The sequence below is a fragment of the Neltuma alba genome, unplaced genomic scaffold (genome assembly GCF_004799145.2).
Source record: "Neltuma alba isolate B1F8T4 unplaced genomic scaffold, ASM479914v2 tig00012260_pilon, whole genome shotgun sequence".
NCBI classification, from domain to species: domain Eukaryota; kingdom Viridiplantae; phylum Streptophyta; class Magnoliopsida; order Fabales; family Fabaceae; genus Neltuma; species Neltuma alba.
The window spans coordinates 1-14,111 of NW_021636786.1; the positions used below are offsets into that span (position 1 = coordinate 1).

The 14,111-nt window shown below is 35.0% G+C and overlaps 2 protein-coding genes and 1 pseudogene across 2 annotated transcripts; 2 read left to right on the top strand and 1 right to left on the bottom strand.

The window, feature by feature from the left end:
• Positions 1 to 83: 83 nt before the first annotated feature.
• LOC114725681 (inactive protein kinase SELMODRAFT_444075-like) lies at positions 84 to 1,151 on the top strand (annotated as a pseudogene).
• Positions 1,152 to 2,516: 1,365 nt separating this feature from the next.
• LOC114725684 (basic leucine zipper 19-like) lies at positions 2,517 to 6,411 on the top strand. The gene is given in 4 exon segments (XM_028912214.1): positions 2,517 to 2,732; positions 3,329 to 3,885; positions 3,888 to 4,148; positions 4,871 to 6,411. Coding segments are annotated over 3 exon segments (795 nt in total). The 5' UTR covers positions 2,517 to 2,732; positions 3,329 to 3,362; the 3' UTR covers positions 4,882 to 6,411.
• A 2,054-nt stretch (positions 6,412 to 8,465) lies between these two features.
• LOC114725682 (heavy metal-associated isoprenylated plant protein 26-like) lies at positions 8,466 to 9,590 on the bottom strand. Its single transcript, XM_028912213.1, has 2 exons — positions 9,356 to 9,590; positions 8,466 to 9,238 (listed from the first exon to the last, which is right to left on the bottom strand). Exons 1-2 carry the CDS (start codon positions 9,434 to 9,436, stop codon positions 8,855 to 8,857), a joined length of 465 nt encoding a protein of 154 aa, XP_028768046.1. The 5' UTR covers positions 9,437 to 9,590; the 3' UTR covers positions 8,466 to 8,854.
• Positions 9,591 to 14,111: the final 4,521 nt, after the last annotated feature.

Genomic DNA, 14,111 nt, shown 5'->3' on the forward strand with positions numbered 1-14,111 from the left:
TACTTTAAACTCCGTAAAAGAACATTTATGTTTGAAAATTTATGACATCACTTGTAAACTCCCCTCTTTTGAAATTGTGGCAGTTGACTGATTTTGGGCTTGGAATTTGGGGACCAACAAGTTCATATTTTCTGACACAAGAAGATGTAGTAGGAACATTCGGATATCTTGCTCCTGAATACTTCATGTATGGAAAATTAAGTGACAAGATAGATGTGTATGCCTTCGGTGTAGTTCTTCTTGAACTAATTTCAGGAAAGAAACCAATCAGTTCCGAGATTTGCAAAGGACAACGAAGTTTGGTCGCGTGGGTAAAACTAATCCTACCTAGATAACTCTGACTTTTGTTACAATACATATGATGAGTAGATGAACTATTTTATATATGTAATGATTTCAGGCAAAACCAATAATAGAGAGTGGGAACATTAAAGGCTTATTGGACTCCAATTTAGAGGGAAATTTGACGAGGTCCAAATGCAGAGAATGGTTAAGGCAGCAAATCTATGCATTACAAGGGCTGCTAGGCTTCGTCCCAAGATGAACCAGGTAACAGCTAAGATGTTAAGTTCTTTGTTCTGTCTTCATGGAGGCAATAAGCATGTTCAAACTTCAAACTACTTATGTTTGATGAATCTGAATTCAAGATATCATGAACCTGATACCATAATGATCTAAGCTAAGTAAGCTTTAGCTCATAACGTTAAGTATGTGCAGATACTGAAGATCCTTGAAGGAGAAGAAAGAGATGAGAATTTTCTGAGCTCCCAAGGGTTTGATAATGAGCATACAGAAAACCAGGAGAATATAGACGACGAAGTGTATCCAAATTCAAGTGCAGAGTTACACCTTAGTCTTGCATTGCTTGATGTTGATGATGATTCTACTTCAAATAGCAGCAGTACAGAGCGGAGTAACAGTCTTTCTTTGGAAGAACACTCGAAAGAAAGATGGAGCAGATCATCCAGTTTTGATTAGAAGTTTTTCTTTTCAGGAAAAATAAATCTATGATATCTTCGTTTATACGTAACATATAATACTTGAGTACATAGAGCACCCAACAATGAGGTGGTTGGTCGATGAAAAGGATTGTGGAGTTGCGTTTCCTGTGTATATATATGAAAAATAAGTAGACAAGGACTTGAGAATAATATACAGATTTTGAGCTACGGCGGCTCAGATACTTAACCTTTATTTTTCTTGTCGCAGCAAGACTCTTATCCTTTACTAAGGTGAGAATGAAAGGTCAAAAGCAAGAATGCTCTGTTTCTCTTGTGAGGTGAGTGACTTAGATGTGAGTTTATTCAAAACTTTTGAAATTAAAAATTAAACAAACACATATCCAGGGGAATTTTGTTACTTTTATTAGTAACTGAATTATTTTAATGATGCACGGGATAAATAATTTGAAATTTTTTTATGGTTGTAATAATCTTTCTAATATTTAAAGAGGTTTAAAGATCCAAAAATCACGAAATTTAATGAAATATAGGGAAAAGATTAAAAGAACAGAAAAATTATGAAATTCTTGGGAAATTATATTATTCATGGTTTATACAAAGTAAAAATTTTGAGAAACTTTATATTTTATATTAATAGAAGAAGCTCAAAATAAGTCATATCTTCATGAGTATTATTTTATTGAACAGCATTCAAAATAATTTTGGTTTTACAACTATAATTCTATATTTCATATTGAATTAGAGTAATGTTTTCATAACTAAATTACGGGTCAACGCTTCTAATGGAATATACTCGTATTTTTTTTGTTTTACAAGAATAATGAGGTGTTCCGGAGATTTTATACATTAATATACCATAGACACACACAGATGGATGAAAAAAAACCTATTTTATTCCATAGTGAACAAAAATGGAGGGTTCAGGTTAAAAAACCAAAAAAAAATGTAGCGGGGGGAATGTGGAGGAATGTTACAGAGTTACGTTATTTTAATTCGATCAGGTTTGATTTGCATCATTATTATTACATCCAGTACTTAATAAGATCTTACTTGATTTTTATTTTGATCTTAAATATAATATCTCAATTCATTTTGTTTATCATATTTATATTTTTTTTTTCAAGTTAGTTCTTCTAACAATAGTAATTCTAACTAATAATTTTATTAGTAAAAATATTTTTGAAAAGATAACATCTATTTATTACAAATAATTAATTTAATTTTTTTTATTAATCTTCTCAAATTAACCAACTAACTGTTAATAATTAGAATCGAGATAGTATAATACAGTAACGATATTGAAAAATGCGCAGCTATGATTACGATCTAAGAATCTTTCATTAGGCATGCGGACCCACAATGTGCAGATTTTCATGATGCCACGGAGCTCCTGCATTTTTATAGCAGAGGCCAAAAAACAATTATAAGGCCCGGAAAAAGTTTTAAATTTTGGTAGATCAAGCTCTGTGAATTCTTGTTGTCAAAAAGCAAGTTCTGTCAATTCTGATAATGAATACGGCCCAAAAAAATGTCGATTTTGAATAGTTATAAATCAAAAATTGTGAGCGGTCGACAATTGCAGTTCGAAGTCTGACCCTGAGAGAGACAGACCCGAAACAAACAGAAATCTGTGGAATCTCTCGAGTCTGAACCAATCCATTGGCTCTGGTGCTTCGAGTTTTGCTCTATTTTCTGCAGAATGTGGCCATTTTCTTCTTAGGGTTTCGCTTGCCGCTCTCCGTCGCGCCATCACTAACTTCTCATCTTAAGGTTTGCTGAGATGTAGTTGTCTCTTGATTTACCTTTCATTCCTCGCTCTTGTTTTGAACCTCAATCTCTCTAATTTAGTTTTTATTTCTTTTCTTTTTCGATCGATTCTGTTACCATCTGAACTTTTAACCTGAAATTCCAGCAGAGCCTGCTCGCTTTGCACTCACTAGTTTTTTAACCTGAATGAACAATATAAAATAAAAAGCTTTATGGCTCTATTGTCGGCTAATTTAGTTTTATGCGTGCCTGTCTTGTTCTTGAATTCGAGGAAAGCGTATATGCATATATTCAATACGCTGCAGTTCTCTATATTGTCTGATTTAGTCGTTTGCGTGCCTTTCCTGAAAGAAACTCCCACCTGGATTGATAAAATTCTTTAAGCCCATCACGTTGAAGCTCGTCTCTTAGATTTTCATGGATTTTGCAGTTTGCTTGGTGCTCAAGTTTTTAAAAAGACTATAAATTTCATTCTTTTGCTATTCTTATTTTGTTTGGATGTCTTCATTCGTATACTGTTGACTTCATATAGAAGGAATTGAATACCAGCTTCTGATATTTGTAGAAACCAAAATAATAAATCTCATTTTTCTGACTAGGTCCGCCATCTTTACACATATTTGGGAATTCGTCATGGATGACGGTGAGCTTGATTTCCCAAATCAAGGAACATTCTCCGGTCCAAACATGGAAGAACTTCAGAGTACTGGCTCAATGGATAGTTTCTTTGAAGAGCTTTTAAAGGACGCACATGCTTGCACGCACACTCACACTTGCAACCCTCCTGGCCCTGATAATTCACATACCCACACTTGTTATCATGTGCATACCAAAATTGTTCCCGCACCTTCTGAAGAAAAGGCTGGCACTGATGATAGTGCTGGTACAGATTCTGCAGAAAAGAAGCCAAAAAAACGTTCTTCAGGTAATCGTGAAGCAGTTCGCAAGTATCGTGAGAAGAAGAAAGCCCGAGCTGCATCTTTGGAGGATGAGGTTGTAAAATTGAGAGCTTTGAATCAACATTTGTTGAAGAGGTTGCAAAATCAGTCTGCTTTAGAGGCTGAAATTGCAAGACTAAAGTGCTTGCTAGTAGACATTCGAGGAAGGATTGATGGGGAGATTGGATCATTTCCATATCAGAAATCAACTAATTTGAACCGCCAACTGCACACTCGTCTGGTTCCTATTTGATGAATCCTTGTAATGTGCAATGTGGTGATCAGGTGCATTGTCTTCATCCAGGAGCAGATGGCAAGAATACAGAATATTTATCAACTGACGGGCAAGGATTGAATGGTTGTGAATTTGAAAGCATCCGCTGCCCAGCAAACCAGAATTTGGGTCTCAATGATCTTTCTGGCTGTGGAGTTGGACAGGAGGTGTCCAATATCAAGTCTTCTAAAGCAAATAAAAGAAAAGGTGAATCCTCATTCCCCTATCTCTCTGATTCTAGCATGGATTATTAATTTCATACCAATTTATGTATAAGCTTGATGCCATTCAAGTTGCCAGTGAATGGTATAATCTGCCTAGCATGTTTGATCTTTGTTTGTGATCCTATGCTTTCTGTTTATCTTGTTGTATTTTTTCTTTTTCTGGATAAAATCTTGGCCATCTCAATGTTATGTCTGGATGTAATGCTGAAGGTTAATTGTTAGATCTTCAGATCAATGACCTTTAACTTCCACTAGGATGCCTGTTTTATTTTATTTTTGCCAAAAGAGGATCCCTGGTTTTGGAAGGGTTGTTGACCATAATTTTAAGTTCATAACTTCATCTAAGAAAGCATGGTGCTTGATTGCTTGTAAATGTTGCAATATAATGACTTAGACTTACCTGAGTAGTAAAACATGTCAAAGGATGCATGGCTCCTAACCTGCTAAGGAGATCATTTGACCCATGAGAAGGCGAGGGAGATGTACACTTGAACATTTTATTGTGATCATTTTACTTTTATGATTTTCGAAAATTTTGTCAGACTGCAATAATCATGATGAAGATATTTCTACAAGCATCAAGAAGTCTCACACTAGATAGTTTTTGAATTTCTGATGTGTCTTTGTGATCCTAGACCTGAAGCGTCATGGATTGGGTCTTCTTGGTTTTCCTTTTCAATAATCCAATGGTATCTTATGTATTAGGGCAAACTTAAGCCACCCACAATGGCTAGTTGAAGAGGCAATGACATGGCAATGGTGGTTTTCATCATCCTCGTGGTACATACTTCCTTCTAATAAGTTGTTGCCAATTGCCGCATCAGCTATCCATCAGGTCATTTTGTAGTTCTGATCTTTGCTTAGGAAAATTCATTTCTTTCTTTTTGACCCTCTGATGGGTTACTTAGGTTGGGATGGCTATTCTATAATGTTAGATCAAACTTTGCTGGCTATGGTTGGTTTAGATATTATTTTGTCCTACATTGACGTTTTTATTAAGCTAAAACAATAGTGCATGCGTAGCCAGCAGAGCTATGGCTGATAGACTTTGCTGTGTGATCATACATGGACTTATTTGAGTTGGTGCAAGAGGCCATCTAAGTGAATGTTGCGCAACGAATTTGTCGATGCTGAATTACAGAACTTAGGGAAGCCGATGTGTTAACATTCAATATTTTGTGCTGTGGGCAGGTGAGACACAAGTATCGATTGTGTAATCTGTATATTTGGTTTGTGAAACGATAATTTCGTCTTGCTTAGTTTTCAGCATTCTTCGTCCTTACCCATTCATTAATCTGAATGACAAGTTCCTTTTGCATTTTGCTGGACAAGGGATGCCCATTATTGGACAAGTGATGCCCATGGAACTTTGCCACCTATAGGCCCCGTTTGGTTGGACGAAATGGCAAAACGTATGGCAGACCGAAGGACAGGAGACTTGTTTGTAGGCCTTGGTATTTCTGTTTGGCAGTGAGGGAAGCAACAGTTCAATCATCCTTGGGAGCCCTTTCTCTAGCAATTGACTCTGAGTTGTTTCATCCCGTCACTGGGAGATGTTTCCCGGGAAATCTAGCATTGTCACTGACAAAAAAACCCATCAGACATAGCATGAAATTCGTTGAACAGCGGAAACACAAAGGTCGTACAAATAGCTTCGATTGGCATCCCATATTCGTTGGCGGAGTTTGAATCAAATTTCTAGGTAAAATCTACAAATTTTGAAGAGAAAACAAACCAATCAAATCCACCTTCATAATCCACAATCAACTGGTAGCATCATTTCAGTTCAAAATCATATGAATATGTTTTTTCTTTATTTGAAATACCGAGAGAAAAATACGGAACCACTTCGCCCTCCACTCTCTTTTCTGCCGGCAATGAGATCACTATCGTCATCTCTGACAAGACCCCTCGTTGTAGGCCAAGACAGTGGTTGAAACAGAAGGGGCAAAAATGTTCAACCGTTACAATTGAAACATCAGGGCTTTGCATGAACATTAAGCGGTTGATGTAGAGAAAATCCGGTTTTGATGAGTTTCAGCTTCTTAGGGCGTAGAAGGCAAAAACATTATGTGGGTTTTCTCTTTCGACCGTTATAAAGGGGGTTAAAAAATAATACCCGACCCAGTTTGTAACCCAGGACCCTCGTGCTTTTTCTCATGGGCAAGGATATTTTATTTTGAGTAGTATTTTATATTCTTGTCCTCCTTTTCTTTCATTCTATACAAATCAAACGTTCTTTCTAACACCTCTCCCCCCTCCTCCTTCGTCCATCAAGTATCTTTGTTCATCTTATCTTTCGCTTACTTCCTGTCCTTTTCCATTTTTCTGTGAACAAAACACGGCCAGGTGAGGCATGAAGATTGAAGTGCTATTAAATGAGCAGGACCCTCTGAAATTTTTCGGTAAGCCTATATGAAACCTCATTACTTTTTTCCTTTTTTTCTTTGTTTAGTTCTTGGTGCTATTTTTCTTTAAGCTGTGACTTTCCAAGGGAAGAAAATGTGCGATTAATAAACTTCGCAGTGCGTTGCAAGTTGCAAATGAATTGGATCATACTCTTTAAGAAATCATTCAGCTGGTGAACATTATTATGTTCCTTAGACGGGTAAAGAGAAACCAATTAAACATGTGTTTGCCCAGTAAGAAATTCTAGAAGTGGATTGTTTCTTGATCACCGAGAGCACAGTTGAGTATCCACAAATTTAGTCTCTAAATTAGACATTTAGACTGATCAGATTTAAAGCCTAATAATGTCTTGGCCTTTTTCTGTACATGGAATTTTTTAGCTGTGTCTTAAACATGGTATTAAAACCTAATTCAAATCGGCCAGTCAGATTAACAAAGAAGTGAATTAATATCCCACTCGAATCAGTTAAAAGCTGTGGATAGAATGACTTAGTTAATTTTATGTTGTTTGTAATTAATATAAATATCTCTGTTTCTTATGAAATATCAGTAAATAAAAATCATATTAAAAGTACTATTTTCAATTAAATGTTAGATTGCTTAAAACAATGGCAAATGTTAGATAATTACATTGAAAACTTTAATCTTTTTGTGTTGATTTTTTTAATATTCTAATTGATCGACTGCACATAATTATGCAGGCAAAAATGTATATTGATAATTATACATATATGTGTTTCTTCGAGCCTTCTAGGTCTATATCCTGTCATTTTAAAATGAGTCATACATACATTGTACTTCATCTAAAACCTTTGCCTCATTAACGGGAACATAGATGGGTAATCGATTTTTCAAAAACTTGATGAGAAATCAAATAAAAGGTCTTTAATCGCAATAATTAATCATTATCTGCCTTGTATTGTTCGTCGATACTCGCTTTATTTGGTAGCCACAACTCGAAAGTAAGGTGAAATGAAAAGAAGAATATTCCACCTTACAGTTATATATTTTATTTCCAAAAAAAAAAGAAATAAATTAAAATAATCTCCTGTTGATATTTACGTGACAAGGAAAGCACAGGCTTTGGAGCTCGACAAGGTTACCCAATCGTACCATACGATGCGTGTAGGACAAAAGATTTACCTATGACTGAACGCCGCATCTTTACGTATGACCGGATGAGGTGAGATTATATTTTAAAGTGATAATTTTCTTCTTTTGTTACTTTTAAGACGTCACATGAAAATGCTGGGTTTTTTTATATTACATACTCCCTCCGCTTTTAAATTTATAATATAATTTATATTATAAAATAAGTTTTATATTTAAAACTAAAAAATTATATACTCCTTCCGATCCTAATTTTACACCACAAAATAAATTTTATATTTAAATTATACAATAAAATAAATTTTATATTTAGGATCGGATAAGTATTATAATAAAAGACAATGTAACAACAAATGATTCTATAAACAGAGTGAGAAATAGTTGGGCTGTCGGTCACCACCTTTTGTCGATTTTGTGCTCAGCCTCAAAAGTAAGACCCACCAGAAGGCTTATAATGGGGCAATTGACAACGCTGCCAGGGTTGCTCATATACAAGCAGATGATTACTTTAAAAATTATTTTCCCAGCTGCTAGTCAAACCCATCACCAAGTTTAACCGGTAAACAGCAAAGAATTGAATTATTTAGCATTTTCCGCATTTAGAAATCAAATGCATAACTTTCAATAATTCTCCCCCCTATCACTTGCGCTAATCATGAGAATCAAATGCATAATTTACAGAAAAGATGGAGGTGACAAAAGCACAAAACGTACAAATTAATATTTGTCTCATAATAACATAATTAAAAAAAGATAGCTACTGTTTTTGCTAATTACTGTATTAATTTTCAGTTTGACCACCGTATGCTTTTATTAACATTCCAGACACACCTAGCCTGTACACCTGTCGAGGTTATCATGTAAAAGAAAAAGAACAAATCAGCCTGATCAGTATATGATACAAATACTAGTATCTATCTGAACCTGACTGACCATAGAATGACCCCAAAATTATCTACACAGAGCCAAAAACACGAAATAATTTACACGAAGTTCTCAACAGATTCATCAAAATTCTTGACCATATGCAATCAAATCAAGATATATCTATATGGATTTCACCAGTGTCTTTAGCAAACTAATCTAAAGGAATCTAACATTCAGAAATCTTAAAACAAAGTCAACAACAGCGAACGCAAAGGCTAGGCCGCCACGGAAACATCTGCCGCATCACATGACGGCACAGGCGGCGGGGTTCTCATCACTGAAAGCCGTCGTGTAACGCACCTCCGAGGAGCTCGCACGTGCGAGCTGGGACACGTATGGATCTTGAGCATTTCGCACGTACCCAGCCGGCGCCTTCCTGTCGTAGACGCCGGCAGCATAAGGGTGCTCAACCTCGTCGTAAGGGACGTACGGCCACAGCTCGGCCCTCTTGCCGGTCCGGTGAGCTATCCGAGACACCACCTTGGACGCCTCCACGTAGCCGGTGACAGTTACTTTGTTAGCCTTGCGATCCACATCCACCTGGTTCACGCCCTTCATGCCTTCCACCGACCTCTTCACCTTCCTCTCGCATCCTTCACAGTCCATCTTCACTTTAACCTCCACCGTCTGGCCAATCAAATCAAGCACTCCACCCGTTAAAAATCCAGATCACAACTCTATCGAAGATGCAGAGCAGAAAAAGCAGAATGGGAAAAATCACCAAAGAAAAGGAAGTGAGGTTACCTGCAATTGCCTGCGCCTCTTGTGCTTGGAGCTGCCAGTGGAACAGTCAAAGAGTTCAGAAATATGATCGAGAGCACCCATGGTGAATCTGAGGCGAAGAAGGAATACTGCTGAGATCACACGAGCCGATGCGAATAATTAACGGAGAAAAGTGGTAGGAATGAAATATCAGAGGATTGGGTAAGGGCTTTGCTTTTTGAGGCGAGGAGATTACGGAGTGATACTGATGGAACAACCTTGGAGGATAAGAGCCGATGGATTCACCGAATTTATAATCAATGCGAGGGCAACACAGTGACACAGTTGGGCAGGCCGAGTGTTGCGGGAAATCTGAGCCGTCCGGGTAGTCAAGAAGGCAATATCGGGAACTGGGAAGGATGGGCAGAATTGTGCCACGTGTGCAAGGTGGGGGCCACGAGAGCACCGACCACGACAAGTGAGGTCGGGCAGAGAAGGAAGGGCCCAGGAAGAATGGATGCCAGCGGGGGGGATCATTTTGATTTGGAAAAATCGGGCCTGCATCTGGAGGTGGAGCCTTCCTTCCACAGAGTTTAACGCATCCGACAAACTGTCTACCAGCAATGTCCCACTCCCAATCCGCTTCCCCATCACCATCAACCATTACGCAATTATTAGATTATCTGATTTTTTTTCATGTCGGCCAGAAAAAGTTAAAATATCAAATTTATTACCGTGCTTTCGGATCGTCACCTGCGAGCAATAACTCTTATCAACCTAAGATCAAGGAGGGTGTTTGGAGAGAAACCAAACCATAGTTTTAAAAATGTTTTTACGGTTTACAAAATAAATATATAGAGGAATTTACCTCGTTTTACGAAAAAATATTTCTGGAACTATGGTTTGGGTAAAACTGACTTCTAGTCTAACTAACTTTTGTAACTGAAATTAGAGTAAAAGTCAGTTAGTGTAATGCGATTTATGTTTGGATAGATGCTTATAAAAAATCAGTTGAAAAAGTTAAAAGTTGTTTGGATGAGTAATAAAAAAGTTAGTTTGGTTATAAAATGACTAAAAAGGACATGAACTTTATTGAATAGTAGTGTTTGAAATTTTATATTTTTAATGTAATAATAGTTTACAAAATACATAAAATTATTATGATAAAATATAAATAGTTTATTTGTGAGATTATAAAATAAAAATATTTGTTATGGAAAAAAAATTTGAAAACACATTATAAATAATTAATTAGATATATATAATGGACAAACATGAATATAAATTAAAATTCATTTGGTCTCTAATTAAAGTAAATGAAATCACATAACTAATTAGATCGTAAGCTTTGCACAATTTTTCCATAAGTTAGTTAGAAAAGAAGCCTCATCCAAACAATCTTCTAAGCCACAATAAGCCACTAATCTCAGTTTCACACTTTTCCAGGTGCTTTTGGCTTCTCCAACTGCAATCCAAACATAGTCTTAATTTTATGTGTTGTTTGGGGTTGAATTTTACATTTTTCTATTGAGTTTAAAAGTTTTTTTTTTTGGCCAAAATATTGAGTTTAAAAGTTGAAACATCATCGTTTTGAATTTAAGAAAATAAATAGCTGTTCATCATATTTATATTTTAATTACTTAATCTTGTTAGGTCATGTATGGTTTTATCCGTAGATGTTTTATTTATTTATTTATTTAATCTCTTGTCATTTAAATATTACAACTATGCTTAAGATTATATATGAATATTTTCATATATTTTAATTAAATTCATTATTTTAGTCATAATTTTTTTTCATCTTTGACAAATAATTTGCCGTTAAACTAGCATCTCAACCGCTCTGATTTATTCATCCACTTCTCAGCATCTCGTCATGGACTTTACAATAAGCCATGGGCATGGCATGGGTGGGATGAAATATAGTTAAGGAGGGTAGAAATTAATGACTCAAACCAGCAACGTATGAAAAAGCACTCTGTATTTAATATTGACTAGCACTGAACCGGGAAAAAAAAAAAAATACCAGTTCTAATAAACGAGTCATGCTATTTATAATCGATAAAAAAAAATAGCATGTTTTGGTCTTATTTTTACGGTTTTTAATATAAAAACTAATTATTAAGTTAGTTTTAATTTTAAATATGAAACATATCCTTCACACCAAAAACAACTGGGCTTTCAAATCCAAAAGATAATTTGAGGATGTCGATAATTTTTGGTCTCAGGAGGGGAGGGGGCGTCAACATGGAATCGGGCAGCGTTCCCACGTCCCACCACGAACCTTCGAGCAAAGGAGAATCTTCACATAAAACCAAAACCCCCTCGGAACGCGGATCCTTGTCGCCTGCTACTTCGAGTATGGTAGTGTTTGGATAAAAACTAAACCATGATTTCAGAAGTGCTTTTACGAATTACGAAGTAAATATGTGGAGGAGGTTACCTCGTTTTGCGGAAAAGTGCTTCTAAAACCATAGTTTTAGAGCACCCAAACAGAGCCTATGTTTTTTCCCGAGTCCGCATGCCCGCTGTGCGAATCTCTGAACAGGGCATGCTCAGTGTTGCTCATCTTCCAAACGGTACCGTTTAGAGCACCAATTGGGGAGGGAGCCCCCTCTCTCTTTCTTTTAAATAATTTTTATTTTATTTTATTTTAGTTGAGTTGTATATAGTCTCTTAAAATATTTTTTAACAGCACTTAATATTTTAAATTAATTAATTTTTAATATATCTAGTGTTCTAAAATATTTTTACAGTAGGCCCCAGTATTTTAAATTAATTAATATTTAATATATTCAGTATTTTAAAATATTTTTTTACTAACACTCAGTGTCCTAATTAATTAATTTTTAGTGTATTCAGCATCCAGAAGCATTTATCCAATAGCATCTAGTTTTATAAATTAATTATTTTTTTGGTACATCCAACACCCTAAAATACTTTTACAATAGGACATAGTATCCTGAGTTAGTTAATTTTTAATGTATCTACCATCATGAACTATTTTCTCAATAATACCCACTGTCCCAAATTAATTATTTTTTACTGCATACAGCATCCTAAAGTGTTTGTTCTGTAATACCCAATACTATTTAGTACCCTAAAGTATTTTTCTAATAAAAATAACTAATTAAAAAAATCTAATATGCTAGAAGTTAATTAATTTAGAATACTGAATACACTAAAAACTAATTAATTTAGGATATTTGATGTTATTGAAAAATATTTCAAGATGATGAATTCACTTAAAAAATAATTAATTTAGGATATTGAATGTAAATCAAAAAATATTTTAAGATACTTAATGCACTAAAATTTGACTAATTTAGGATACTGAGTGTTACCGAAAAAATATTTAGAGTACTAGATACAAGTTAATTCAAATAAATTAATTTAAAAAAAAAGGAGGGAGTGGGTATCTGATCTCGAAACGACAGTGTTTAGGGGATGAGCATGGCATGGTCAGGGATTCGCTCGGTTTCCTTTTTTTAAACCACGCTGAGCACGGCACGCGGTTTCGTTTTTCCCCACGCCGCTCCATGAGTCCATGCTGGTAATTTAAGGATAATTTAACTGCACTTTAAAAATATATCCAAAAGATAATTTAAGGATGCTGATAATCTTTGGTCCCAGGAGTGGCGGGGCTGTCAACATGGAGCAAGGCAGCGTTCCCACGTCCCATCACTGTGCTGCGAGCAAAGGAGAATCTTCACGTAAACCCACGCCCCGCTACTGCACAAACGACTTTGTAATTATACTCATTATTAATACTACTTTTGATTTTTAATATAAGATTTTATTTAATTTTAATTTTAATTTTAATTTTTAATATAAGATTTCAATCTGCCTCTTATACTTATTTTTTTTTTAAAATAATCCTTCTCATAATGATAGTTGTAACTAATACACTTTATTAGTAAGGATATTTTAAGAAAAACAATACTTATTTATTACAAATAATTAATTTAACTAGTTTTTTTAACATCCTCAAATTAATCAAAAAGTTGACTAATTTGAGAAGATTAAGAAAAAAAGTTAAATTAGTTATTTGTAATAAATATGTGTTGTATTTCCTAAAATATCCTTGTAATTAAGTGTATTGGCAAAATTTACCATTGTTAGAAGGAATTTCTTGAAGAAAAAAAATGTATAAATTTGAGAGATAAAGTGAATTGGAATCTTATATTTAGAATCAAAATAAAAGTCAAACAAACTCTTATACTAAAGATTAGAGGTAGTATTTCTTTACTTCCCAGTTTCCTCCAAATTCCTTATCCCTGCCTTTAGGATTTTGCGTGTAGATTGATTCTATTCCACTAACTCCTTAAATACGATAATCAGTTGTCAAATTCACATAAACTAAATAAGCTGGTTACATCTAATTTGTGTTCTTCCCAAATATGATTCTAATTAAATGTACTAATATCTAAATTATTCATAAAGGGTTGCAAAAAATTACCGATTGGGGCTCTTTTATAGAATTGTGAAAAGGGCTCCATAAAATGGATACTCTGAAGAGCAATAAAGGAAATACCTCTAATTAAAAATATAAACCACAAACACCTACCTATGCGTAATTGAATATGATCACGAGGCACACTTAAATTCCTAAACAAATTTCAGATATGTTTGGATAACGAACATTTTAACGAGAGATTTTTAAGCAATTATATATATTGTGAATTATTAGATCCTTTCATAACTACAGGTGCACATATTGACACACGAGGCCGGCTCAAACGGGTAGAGTGGGGTGAGTTGTGGGTGGAAATTAAGGGATCAATCAAGATGCTCAATT

Coding starts and splice junctions, on each gene's coding strand:
- LOC114725682 (XM_028912213.1), bottom strand. CDS start 9,436: ATGGGTGCTCTCGATCATATTTCTGAACTCTTTGACTGTTCCACTGGC. Junction 9,239..9,355: donor AGAGGCGCAGGCAATTGCAG/GTAACCTCACTT, acceptor TTGATTGGCCAG/ACGGTGGAGGTTAAAGTGAA.